The sequence below is a fragment of the Protopterus annectens genome, chromosome 6.part1, assembly GCF_019279795.1.
Source record: "Protopterus annectens isolate FY-2018-M chromosome 6.part1, PAN1.0, whole genome shotgun sequence".
Classification (NCBI taxonomy): domain Eukaryota; kingdom Metazoa; phylum Chordata; order Ceratodontiformes; family Protopteridae; genus Protopterus; species Protopterus annectens.
The window spans coordinates 577459390-577472045 of NC_056738.1; the positions used below are offsets into that span (position 1 = coordinate 577459390).

The 12656-nt window shown below is 38.4% G+C and overlaps 1 protein-coding gene across 5 annotated transcripts in view; it reads left to right on the forward strand.

Annotated features, from left to right (window-relative positions):
- ZDBF2 (zinc finger DBF-type containing 2) overlaps positions 1–12425 on the forward strand; it is a 405751-nt gene extending 393326 nt beyond the window's left edge. For all 5 annotated transcript variants that reach the window (XM_044076017.1, XM_044076013.1, XM_044076016.1 and 2 more), the window contains one exon: positions 8646–12425. In XM_044076017.1, the coding sequence (XP_043931952.1) occupies positions 8646–11547 (2902 nt within the window). In that variant the 3' untranslated portion in view covers positions 11548–12425. The remainder of the gene's footprint in view (positions 1–8645) is intronic.
- The last annotated feature ends 231 nt before the right edge of the window (positions 12426–12656 follow it).

A 12656-nucleotide genomic window follows, 5' to 3' on the forward strand; every position in this document is an offset into this window, starting at 1 on the left:
AATAGCTGTATAGGTCCTACAATACATACTATCTGATAGTCTCTAATAATAACCAAAAACCTATACAAAGGCTCTAGATAGTACTACTTAAAACATTAACACTTACTAACAATCCTTAGTCTCTTATGGAAACAAATGTACTTGGGAAAGGCTTGATGAGATACTTGGGAAAGGCTCTATCCATGAACATTTGACACACAAAATCACATTCATCAATTAAATCACTTGATAGTGGTTATTTTAAACCTATTTTGAATAACTTGGGGGAAAATGTATTGAGCATGGTAGGTCCATTTACCAATGTTGACATAATTAACCCAGTTGACCGTGATGGATCTTCTGATTTACTAACTGTGGAGATGTCTAGGGGGTCTGGGAGGAGGAATGAAAAGTCTTGTTCACTGGTGACTACCTTTTCCAATGATAGCTACACTATGCAGGACATAGTTAAAAATAATTGGACCATTTTAAAAAGTGATTCCGTTTTGGGATCTTTTTTTGGAGAGTATCCAGAATTTGTGTTCAGGAGGGGTAGGAACATAAAAAATATATTGGAACAAGTTAAGGACTGTAATTTACAGAGTAAGATGACATCTTGTGGTGCATGTAGTCAGTGCAAAAATATTTTACTAACATCTAAGGTCAAGATATGCGACAGGTTATGCGACAGGGTTATTTCTATTAAGGGCAAGTTTAACTGTCATACACAAGGGGTAGTGTATGCTGCCTTGTGTTCACAATGTCCCGGTTTTTATGTCGGGAAAACTCAACGGAAGTTGAGTCAGCGTATTTACGAACATTTATATGATGTTCGTAGGTGTGGGGAAAAAGATGCGTTGTTTAGGCATATTAAAATGTTTCCCGACCATGCCTTTAAATTTGTGGTTTTACAGCAGATCAAGCTGAGAGATCATGGTGGACCATGGAAGTTATGGTTAGAAGATAAAGAAATTTGGTGGCAGGTCTCCCTCAACGCTCATGTTCCCCCAGGTTGAATGACACTATTTCTATTAGTAGTAAATTAAAGCTCAGGGTATTAGACAGATGAGACGTTCTCATTTTCATATATATTATTTTGAATACGGGTCTTTTATGTATTAATTATGTGCAATTATATATATTATTTTTTCATTTATTCTTATTTCATTCAATTTATATGTTTTTTCGTGTTCTGTTTAAGTGCTAAGGTTTGTGTTATCAATTAAGTGTGGGTATTCATGATTTGATTAATTAATTGAAGGGCGTGGGTGTGATATAAATGCTGAACTGTGGTATTATTTTATTGTCTGATGAAGTTTGGTCAGTGTACCTTACGAAAGCGCTTACTTTTGTATATTTTTTTTACTAAGTCTTTTATAAAGTAAAATACTCGTTTCCTCAATTTCAGCTTGCGGTTCATTCATTTAATTTTCTTGGTTGGCGTTGTGATTTACGTAGGTTAATAAAATCATAGACTCCTAGTTTCTTTTTTTCTTTCAACTTCTGCAGCAAAACCATTCTTGCTTGTATCATTGATCTTGGCAGTTTTTCCCACTTTCTTGTGCATCTAATTTCTTTTATAGAATTATTTGCGTATCCATCTATCTTTGATTTCTTCTCTCTCTAATTCATTTTGTTGTCCTCATGTCTTTTGCAATGATTTCCTTATCGATTGTTTGTCTCACTTGCAGTGTCTCCTATACCCACATTTAATTCCTTGGCGTCTCCTCCCTTATGTAATACCCTGTAAAAAGAAGCCTTCTCTATGGTGTGCACAATTTTTTCCAGTTTTAGTCTTCATCCATAATCCTTAATATAAGTATGTTCTTACTTTTTCTTTCTTTTATGCTTCTTGCGAGGTACTCCACCTATTTTGATTTTTGGCTGATTTCAAAACCCTTTCCTTCCTAACACCTCTGGTTTATTTCCCTTTATGCCCTCTATTTCTTGTTTTGTAGCTTCTGTTCATGCCTTTTTTAGTCCTCTGCTTTTGTTTTGTTGTATTTGTAAATTTATTTCTCTGTTTTTTTTTTTTTTTAAGTTCTTTTGGTTTTGTCTTTTGCTTACTTGTGTCACCTACTGCGCTAGTCATCTTATCACTACCTTAGTTTCTTTGCACCCAGTTCTTTTTTTTTTCCTTCTGATTATCTGCCAAGATATGTTGCATCATGTGTCTTAATTTCTGTTCCATTCGCCACTTGCTTTGAACCCACCTCCACAGTTTCTCCCTCTCCTTTCACTTACTTCGATAGTACCATTCTCACAATCTGAGATTCCTGCCTTCCATACATCTTTAGTATCCGCCTACCTCCTTGACTGGTTTCTTACTAGGAATCATTGAAATGTTCTGGCTTTTCTTTTCAAGGGAAGGTACATTTCTTCTTTCTCGTTATTCCTCTTTCTGTTCCCCTTCACATTTCTTCCTTTGTTCCCCTCTACTTTGTTTGTTGCAAGAAGCATATTTCCCCTCCACTGTCCCCCCACCACCACATTCTTGAGACCTGCCTGTTGGCTCCCCTACCCAGTCTGCCCATTTGTTCCTTCATGGATGAGAGCCCTGTGGTCCTTATGTTTTTGGAAAACTGTTCAGTGTATTCATTCCCTGTCTGGTGAGAGTTAGGTGGTAGGGAGCAAGCCAGCTTTAGGTATCAAGCAGCACCCTTCCCATCTGTCCCACAGACAGTTTTGCTGACTTGCAGTTGCTTCCTGGTAGGGATAAGGAGGCATGTTTGCTCTCCTAAATGCTTCTCCCTCTTCCTGGCTTTACCAAGGAGAGATTTTTATTGGCAGGGGGAGCCAGCCTGGCCACTACAAACAGGTGATGCACCCAGCCACTGCTAGGTGCCATGAATACTTTAGGTCTAGAAGCCCCCCCCCCAAGCGATGAGAAATGTTGACATCAGTCTGTCACGGTCGTCCTTCTCTGGCAGCTAATTGAACATGGTTCATCTGAGCTATAGTCAGGGCTTCATTTTTCTTCACCTCAAGACCATGTTCATCTCTTTCTAAAATATTATTGCAACTGTACCCCCCTGCCTGCCTCTGCACATGCTGTCACTCTATTAGTGTGTTATTTCTACATTTAATTTTCCATCTTCTCCTTTTTCATATTTTTAATTAGTCCTATACCATCTATTTTTTTCATTGTCCTAGTTCTTTTGATTGAGTTGTACACATCTCTTGTGTGTGTAACACCCTCTCTCTTTCTTCACAGCCCTTATTATGATATTTTTCTCCAGAGACAGATAGCTTCCTTTTGTACCACCGTAGCTGTGGGTGGTAGGGACTGAACTGTTACCATGTCTTCCTATAGAGTTTCATTTCTTTTTTACTTTATGTTGTGGACCCATGGTTTCTAATTCTGCTAGTATGTTCCCTGCAACTGTCAGAGTTTTGCATACATTACCAGAATGAACAAGTACAGCTCAGGAACTATATATTTTTACTTATTATTGATCGTTGAAAATGTTTTCCCAGTTTTTACTTATTATTGATTGTTGAAAATGTTTTCCCCAGTTTTGGGTGCACTGTGAGGGGAGGGGCACTTTATCAAATTTTACATTGAGTACCGCATGCAGTTCCACTTTTTTTCCTTCTTTCTTTTTATTTTACATTTGTTTACGTGGATGGACCGACTGGATAAAAGCCCATTTTCAGAGGAAACTCAGGGAGAAAAGCTGCATAGAACAGTTAAAAAGTTTTATAGGCAAAAGAGTAGATAAATACACACCGTTACAGAGTAAAACAGGGACAAGAGTAAATGCACACACATTCAATTTCAGTGATAGTGAATGCGAGATTTTAGAGTTGGGATAGTAATAATTATACAGGGAGAGCACAGTCTGTAAGGTGAACATTCAGTCTCAGTGGTATAGTATTCCTGAGTTTTAGAGATTCTATAGAATAATTGTATGTCAGAGATAGATGACAATCTACAGACAACCAGTAAGGGTATGTTCAAGGTTTTATTATAAGTAGAATGAGTAGAACGAGGAGAGGCAGGAGGTAAGTGAGAGGAGTATAAATAGTAAGGTGGGTATTGGTGTATATATACAAGGGGGTGGCAGAGGCTAGAAAAATGAGTTGATGGGCTTTGGGAGGTATTAGCCAGGGCTGATACATGCGCAGATCCAATTGTTACTGAGGTAGTCTTTTAGGAGTTTTTAAAATTGCAATGGACTGGCAGTGGTTATGATATGTTGAGGAATGGTATTCCATATTTTGGAGATGTAATTGCAGTAGAGGGAGGCTCCAGCTTTTTTTTGGTTTTGTTTTTTGCTTTTGGAGATCTGTGATAGTGTTTTATGATATGATCGGAGTAGTTAAATGGTAGAATAATGTCAACACATTAGATGAAGGGCAGGGGTTTTGTCAGGTTGGTGTACCATTCTGTGGGTGGAAATGAGTTTGGGTGTAGGTTAGTTCTAACCATTTTAGTTGATGTACGGCAGTACAGTGGTGGGACCTATGTGGAAAATTGGTAGCGAATTTTGCTATTTTGTTGTAGCTGTGTTTCTAGCTGTAGTGACTCAGTTTTGCTTAGGTTTGTGAAGATGGAAGAGGCATATATAGTAGGGTGGAGAAGAGATGCGTTCTAGCTATATCCTGTCTGGTGTGATTATTAAGGAAAGGTGTGATTCTGTACAGAAAGCCCAGTTTACTACAAGTCTTCTTGAGGATGGATGATATTGTGGTGTTGTTTGAGGAGTGTATTTGGAATGTGGTTGGGATATCATGTGATTTGATACAGTGAAAGAGCATCAATTTAGTCTTGGATGGGTTCAGCATTTGTTTTGAATCTGCTAGCCAGGCTTCTGTTGCTGAGGAGGACTGTTGTGTTGTGGTTTCTAGTTGTTTTATAGAAGGTGCAGTCCAGATAAGGGTCGAGTTGTCTGCGTATTGGATGACAAAGGCAAGGGGAGTAGATTTGTGCAGTTGGTTGGTAAAAAATAGTAAAGAGTAGTGGACCTAGTGTGGAACATTGGGGAACTCCTGTGTTGAGTGGTAGTAGGGCTGAGAGCTCCTGATGCCATTCAGCAGCTTGTTGTCGATCAGTAAGATAGCTGTGGAACGAAGCTAGGGAAGAGTGGTTAAGATTTACGATGGAAGGTCATCGAGTAGTTTCTGGTGGGAGACCATATCAGAGCTTTGTAGAGATGTAAAAAGATGGAATAGACAATTTTTCCCTGGTTTCTGTGTTGATTTACAGTGTCAGTAAAGCTTAGGAGGCAGTTGTTTTGCTGTGGTATGAGCGGAAACCCTTGTTATGTATGAGATAAGAAGTTGTTGGATAGCAGGTGGTTTAAAAACTGTGCTTGTGAATACATTTTTCTAGTATTTTGGAAAAGGGTGGTAGGATGGCAATGGGCCTGTAATTTGATAGTTCAGTAGAGCTGCCCCCTTTGTGCCAGGTAATGTAAGATATTTTTCCAGTTTAGGGGAATATAATTTTCTGTAATAGAGCGGTTGATCAAAATAGTGATGGGCTAGGCAGTTGCTTCTGCAGCTATTTTTTAGGTATTCTGTTGGTAGGTTATCTGCTGCTAGGGAGGTGGGTCTGAGTTTGGTGAGTATTTTTGTATGGTATGGGTTGGAACAGGTTTAAAGGGGAAGGTGTTACTGGCTTCATTGGATGTAGTTGGGCTATTTGGAGGGGTATTTTGATGAGAGTTGATATGCGAGTGAATGGACTTTGTGAAGTAGGTGTTGAATTGTGTGGCTATGCTGTCAGCTGTACAAGCTATTGAGGGGTTAGGGGTGGAAGCATTTCCTGTTGTAGAAGTTTTTTTATAGTGGACCAGAATTTTTTGGGACTGTTCTAGTGTTGTTGTTGAGCAGCAGTATAGTATGTTTTTTGTCTGATTTGATTTGGGACTTGGCTTTGTTTCTAAGTGTGTATAGCAGTACATTTGCTTGATTTTTATTGATTTTCCACAGTGCCCAGGCTTTCTCTCCTCGCTTTAGCAGGTTTTTAGTGTACTTACTTAGCCATGGTGTGTGGTGGGTTTTTAGTCAAGCATTTCGGCAGGGGGCTAAGCTGTTTAAGATATCAAGAAAAGCGGTATTAAAGTACTGTACAGCAGTGTCTAGGGAAGGGTTTTGCGGGGTGACCAATTACACCGTTATAAGATGGAAAGGCATGTTTGGGCATTGAATTACTTTTTGCTTCAAATTTGCCGAAGGCATGATTTCCTGGCTGGGTTACCATGATGTCTGACCAGATAAGTGGGGATACTATCAGGGAGGCAAGCTACTTGGAATGTTAGTGATGGTTTGTTAGTAAGGGTCCAAGCTAGTATAGAATGTTTTTTGGAGGTTTTATCTATTCTGGTTGCAATTTGTATAGGTTTTGAGAAACCATGTAGGTTTATAAAGTTGGTAGGGTTATTGAAGTTGTATGTGGACCAATCAGTATTGAGGTCGCCCATTATAATGGTTTCTTGGGGGAAGGTTTGAGATATCCAATGAAGTACATCTTCAGCAGTGTTTGTATTGTTACCTGGTGGAATGTAAATAGCAATAATTATTAGATGTTTGTTGTCGTTCATTTTCAGTTTGGTGAGTAATAGTTCAATGCTGGTAAATTTAGGGACATTTGGGTCAATGACTTCTAGTTCTAAATTTGGTTTATACATTATGGCTGTCCCACCTGCTTGTATCTTAGTACAATCACATCTGTGTAGGTTGTAACCTGGAAGGAGAATTTCATTATTTTTAATTTCAGGTTTGAGATGGGTTTTAGTAAGTATGGTTATATCAGGGGAGTATAAGGAGAGTAAGGCATGGAGTTCATCGACATTGTTGACTATGCTTCTTGGATTTATATTTAGTAGGAGGTTGGGTCCCTTGGGGGGGAAGGGATGATAGAATAGTGCTGTGGGGTAGGAGGGATGGCTTGTTTTTCATAGGTTTGTGGCCAAGTTTAGGATGGATATCACCAGTGAGTTGTAGTTGAGCAATTATATTTATTACAGTTTTCATGATTTTAGTTAGTAGTTTGTTGCATCTAAGAATTGTTTGAGTTTTTGAGTGGACTTGGTAGTATTTATATGGGAAGTAGTCTATGTAAGTTGTGTTGTAGATGTTAGATGTAATTTTAGGACTAGTTTGAGGTGTTTGGTGGTGGTGGGCATTTGTAGTTTTGTAGAAGGGGTTATAGTTGTGAAGAGAGCAGTGACAGGATGTTAGATGGTAGGCAAGTATTAGTAGGATGATTCCAATTGTGCGAAGGGATAGAATTTTCATCCTGTGAATTTGGGGAGCTGTAGACATTGTACAGTAAGTGAATGGAGAGATGTGTAATGTGAAGAATTAGTGGTGAGAAAGTATTGTATGAGGGGTGAGTAAATAGATTGGAGAGAGAGAAGTAGACACAGTAGTGTGTTTATCTCTGGTTGATAATGTTAGCATTATGTTTAGAGATAGATGACTGAGTGGGAAGTGATAGTGGGAATTGATATAGTGGTATAGGAGGTGAGTGAAAAGAGGGATAAAGGTAGGTGGGGTTGAGCTAGATCTTATAGTTAGGTGGAGTTGTGGCTGTTGTATATGTGTTAAGGATAGTAATAGGTCTGGGAGATGGGAGAGTGTGGAAAGTGTATGGTAGAATGTGATTGGTTAGGGGAGATTAAAGGGTGTGGTTAGCTGTAGAGAAGGTGGGTTACAGCAAAGGCAAGAGTGCAGGGAAAGCAGAATAGGGGGTGAGAGAGCAGGAGAGTTAAGGTTTGGTGGTGTACGTGCAGCTATTACTTACAGATAAATGTAATATAAACCCCGGATTTAAACATACATTGAGAAAAGTTGTTTTGTTGCCACACTAGTGTAGTGTAGTTGAGGAGGGATTATTGAGCTTCAGGCTGGTAGAGGTGCGTTCCACACTGCTGGTTTGGATTTAGCCTGGAGTTACACCCTATAACAAGGAAAAGTGAGAGGTTTTGATACAAGTAGAGGGAAAAGTAAGAGGATTTTAAGTGAGAGGAGGGATGGAAGTAGAGCAGATTTATGTAAACATTACTTATTACAATGCAGTGGTCTTAATTTTGGTGTTCAACAACAGCAGAAATAATATCTAGTCTGACCAGCAGAAGTGTGCGATATAAGTGGAAGACAGAAACTCCTTAAATACCGTATCACATGATATACAGTTTAAGCATTGTTAATACTGTGTGTGTAACTTGTGCCACACAATTTCTATTAATGTATGAGCATCTTGTATCCTTTGGTCTGCATTGTAATTGCTGTGCTCCAGCAGGAGATACCTGCTTAAAATATATACTAAAGAAGTAGTGCCTTCTCCCTTAATTGAAGACTTGCTAGGAAAACTACTAACAGACCAATTTTTGTACCTGTGTAAGTCTGCATCCAAACAGTTAGGCTCCCTCTTAAGCCATCAGGCTGCCTGTACTTTGCCCTTTACCTCACTTGTGCCATATACAGGTGACAGCTTTCAGTAGTTACCTGCTGTATATTTTCTTATCTGAATGTGAGATTCAGCTTCATGAGTTATCAGAGCTTCTGCAGCCTTTTCTAAATGACAGAAAGTACATTTATGGTTATGTGGATTTTTTAAATTTCTGGTGTGAGTTGTCAGAGATAATAGAATAATGTGTCTGTGTTATAAAGCTGTAACAATTCAGTATGTAATAATTTGTGCAATTATATTTTAGGCCTGCTTATATTGACCTTCCTCCTGTTGGCATACCTCTCATCCCAAAAGCAAATTTCTCAGATGTTACTCAAGTGCTTGTGCTTGATGATGATGAGGATAAAGAGAGTGTTGGAACAAGAGAAGAGCTGCCAAGCATTTATACTGGCAAGACAGAAAAGGTTCAAAGCAGTGATAGTGAGTCCTGTCAGATGTTGGATTCTCTCGGAGGCAAGTTTTCACAAGGAGATAGCCTGATGACAGAGGGTTCCTCCTTGCTTCAGAAACAGAACCCAGTGAATAGAAAATTGCCAGAATCTGCCAAACAACCCAAGGTTGCACACAGCAGTGTTAAAAGTAGTTTGCCAAAACAAGATATTTCTTCTAAGACTGTTTGTAGCCCTATCTCACCTGGTGTACCTGAAAGCACATCATCTGTTGGTTTGCACAAGAACCCAACCTTTACCCAGTTTTCCACTTCCTGCAAGATACCATCTTCACCATGTAGCAGTGACTGCAAGCTGAAGAAGTTAAGTAATAGGACTCCTTGTATTTACCACTTCTCCTCTACGCTTGACACAGCACACCACAAAATGGCATTATCTTCACATCAGAGACCTGCAGTAATGCCAAGCATCACTATAAATGTCTCCTCAGGAACATCATTCACAAAGCATCGTAACTTAGAACCTCAGGACATCACCACCACAGAGTCTCTTTCTTATCTCAGGTTAACAGAAGCAGCTTGTGGCTTGTTTGGTGTAAGAAAATTCCAAGCTGAAGTTGCTCAGAAGTCCCATGTAAAGCAGAAACCGCAGGATTACAAAAATGTGACTGGTTCTCATACTGCAGAGGACTCCTTGACTGACATAATTGAAGAAGTCATTCAGAAGTATTGTTATGGAGCAGCACAGGACCATTCAGGCTGTACAGATGAAGAAAGCAGCATTAACCCACCAGTAAACTGTACTAGCTCTCAGAGCTCCAGCATTTGTTTTGACTGGGACAAACTTGTTCAGAGAGAGAACTGCCTGTGCAAAAATGAAACTGAACTGGAGCATCTCAGAGAAGTCAGTGTAAATTTTAAAGACAAGCAGTATGAACCTCAGCTTCATTCTGTGCTTAAGAGATTTCCTGATGAAAATGTAGTATTACATTTGTACCCCAGACCTTCTGATGAAAGACTAAGTGTTCCTCCATTACCAAATGTGCCTCCATCCTTCGTAGGAAAGACATGGTCTCAGATTATGCATGAGGATAATTTGAAAGTTGACCAACTAGTTAGGGAATTCAGAGTAGGGAGGTTTAAGTGTTACTTTAATAGTGAACCTGTAGCCAGATATAGTAAAGGAAAGTGCAAGCTAGTGAAGACAGAAAAGAGTGACTCTGCGATGCCTTGTATGCATGCTACGTTTGAAGACATACCTCAAGATCTTCCTTTTCATGATAGTGACTCCGATTATCAGCCATTTCCATCTGATACACCACCCAAGCTAGATTGTTTCAAACCAGAAAGAAGGACATTGCATATAGCTTCAAGATGCCAGATTGTGAAGGTTAGTCATGGCACCCAGACAAGTATTGTGAACCACCCAGTAGTGAAAAGAAAACTTGTAAGGAAAGACAATGAGTCATATAGCCCACCAACAAAGGTCAGTGTACTGGAACATGAACAGACACCTGAAATGAAAACAAGTCTATGTGCTGTTACGCTGCCTGAGTCTTACAGCAAAATCATGAGCCCCTTGCAGCCTAAAGCAGTAGTCTATGTACTGTCTACACGTGAGAATGCTAAGATCTCAGCTAATGTTGGTAGGATTTCCAGGAAAAAAAAGCGCAGTCAGTCATTAGACTGTAAGGGTTCCATAAAATACAAATACAAAATGTGCCCGCTTAAGTATTACGATCCACTGACAAATAAGATAATGAAGGTTCCACCAAGAGGATTACGTGTGAGCAAATCTAAAAGTCCTCACATTAGAAAATTGTTTCGAAGCCTTAGCCCTGATATAAACAAGGAGAAGCTGCATAGAGAAAGTTCAAATTCCATATCTGTTAAGGGGTCTGATCTTTGCACAGCATCTTCATTGTCACCGTCCTCAAAGGCATTAAAGTTAAAAATAGGTGATAGTAGTATAAGTCAGAAAGTATTGACTCCCTCTAGAAGTGGCTCTTTGTCTTCAGTGACACAACTACCATTCTCATCAGACAAATCTGGGGATTCGTTTAAGCAGTATGTAGTTTCTCCTTTGAATCAGTCTTCTAAAACAAAGAGTACCAAGACTTTATCTCCTTTTATTCCAAAGGGATCAAGGACAACACACAAACAGTTGATAGCAAAAGAAAATCCAGAGAAGAATGTCAACAAAAAGAGGTTTAAACAGAAGCCATCAAGTACCATAAAATCACTAAGAATGCAACAAACTTGTCCTAGTAGAAAATGTGAAAAGGGACAAAGGACTTGTGAGAAAAAAATGCCCAGGAAAAATAAGAAAAAGGAAATGCCGAAAAAGCATTTGTCTTGTACTAATAAGATGTCGTCAAACTTGCGTTGCCCAAAAGAGAAGGTGGGAGTGGTAGGCAAAAAAAATCTTGTAAAAAAGCAAGTAATAAATAGCAGGACAAGTAGAACCCGAATGCAGAAGACAGCATCCAGCTGTGTTAAAGATGGTCAGTTAGCAACTGCCTGCTGCCAGAAAGAAAAGACTTCCAAAATTAAGAAAAAGTGTGGCAGAGACTGCAAATCAGTAGAGAGATCATCTGTAAGAACTAAACAGAAGGACTGTGCTCATTTTATTAAAGATAGGTGTTTGCAGGGCAGTGATCCAAAGATGTTTTTAAGGAGTAGAAAACTGACAGACTCAAAAGACACTAAAGAAAAAGGAAAGAAGGCTGGCACTTACTGCAGACCTAGAAAGAAATAAAAGTATATTATCTTGACTGAAATCCAAAATAAATGTTTTAAGTTATATATGTTTTGCACAAAGGGTGTTGCACAATTTGCAATCTATGATGCTGCTGCTAACTTTTATACTGGTTTCTATAAAACATTAAAATTAAATATTTTTGTTTCATTTGAATAACAGTGTATGTATTATATTTAAAGAACATCTATTTTCCTTTAAATATTTTCATTGTATCATCGTTTTAATGGTCACTTATTCAAAAGTTCAAAGTAGTGACACTGTAAAATTAACCCTGTCTTCCTGTAAGATATTTTTAATATTTCTTTAAAAATGTTTTAATTTATCTGCACATAGAATTTATATATTTTGCTCCATGATTTTCCCCAAATCAAATGCTGCACTGTTAGTTTCCTTTGTCAGAATAAGTTGAATATTCATATATATGCCCATTGTTTGTTATTTTGTAACCAGCCAATACCTTTTGCATTGTGTTATTTTATTGTAGGTTTTTCGTTCTCACTTGAAGAAAGAAAGTTATATTTCTGGATTATTCTATAATCTAGGATGCAGAATAACTGAAAACTGAATGAAAATCTGTTTATACAGCTTTACTTTTATGTGCCCATATATGTTAATTTTTCCCTCATAATATTTTTTTTCATTTCTTCTAGGGAAATTGTGTTTACTTTGTTTTCTGAGCTTTGTTCTAGGCCACTTGAGGGGTTACACATTTCATATAAGCTACTGCTGGTGCTGTAATATACAGTAGAATATGGAAGTGTTTATTGCCAAGTAATTTTTGACATGTTTGCAACATTGTGTTATGAAAATAAATATCTGCCAGATTTTGTTTTAGCATAGTTTCTATTGTTGTTAATACACTGCTGTTGAAGTTACTTATTCAATGACAAATTTGTGTTTGTTCCGAAATTACTTTGTGTTAGAATTTTGTTCTGTTCTCTGCATGGGGAGAGAATGTATCTTGAAATGCTGTGAAAATCATCTCTCTGTACGATGTTATGAAAACTGTTAAGCATTTATTATTGGGAAGCACATAACTGTATTGGCATTTAATATATGTTGCCTTAACCATGAGGGAAGGTGTCCCCTCATCTTGTCTACCAACT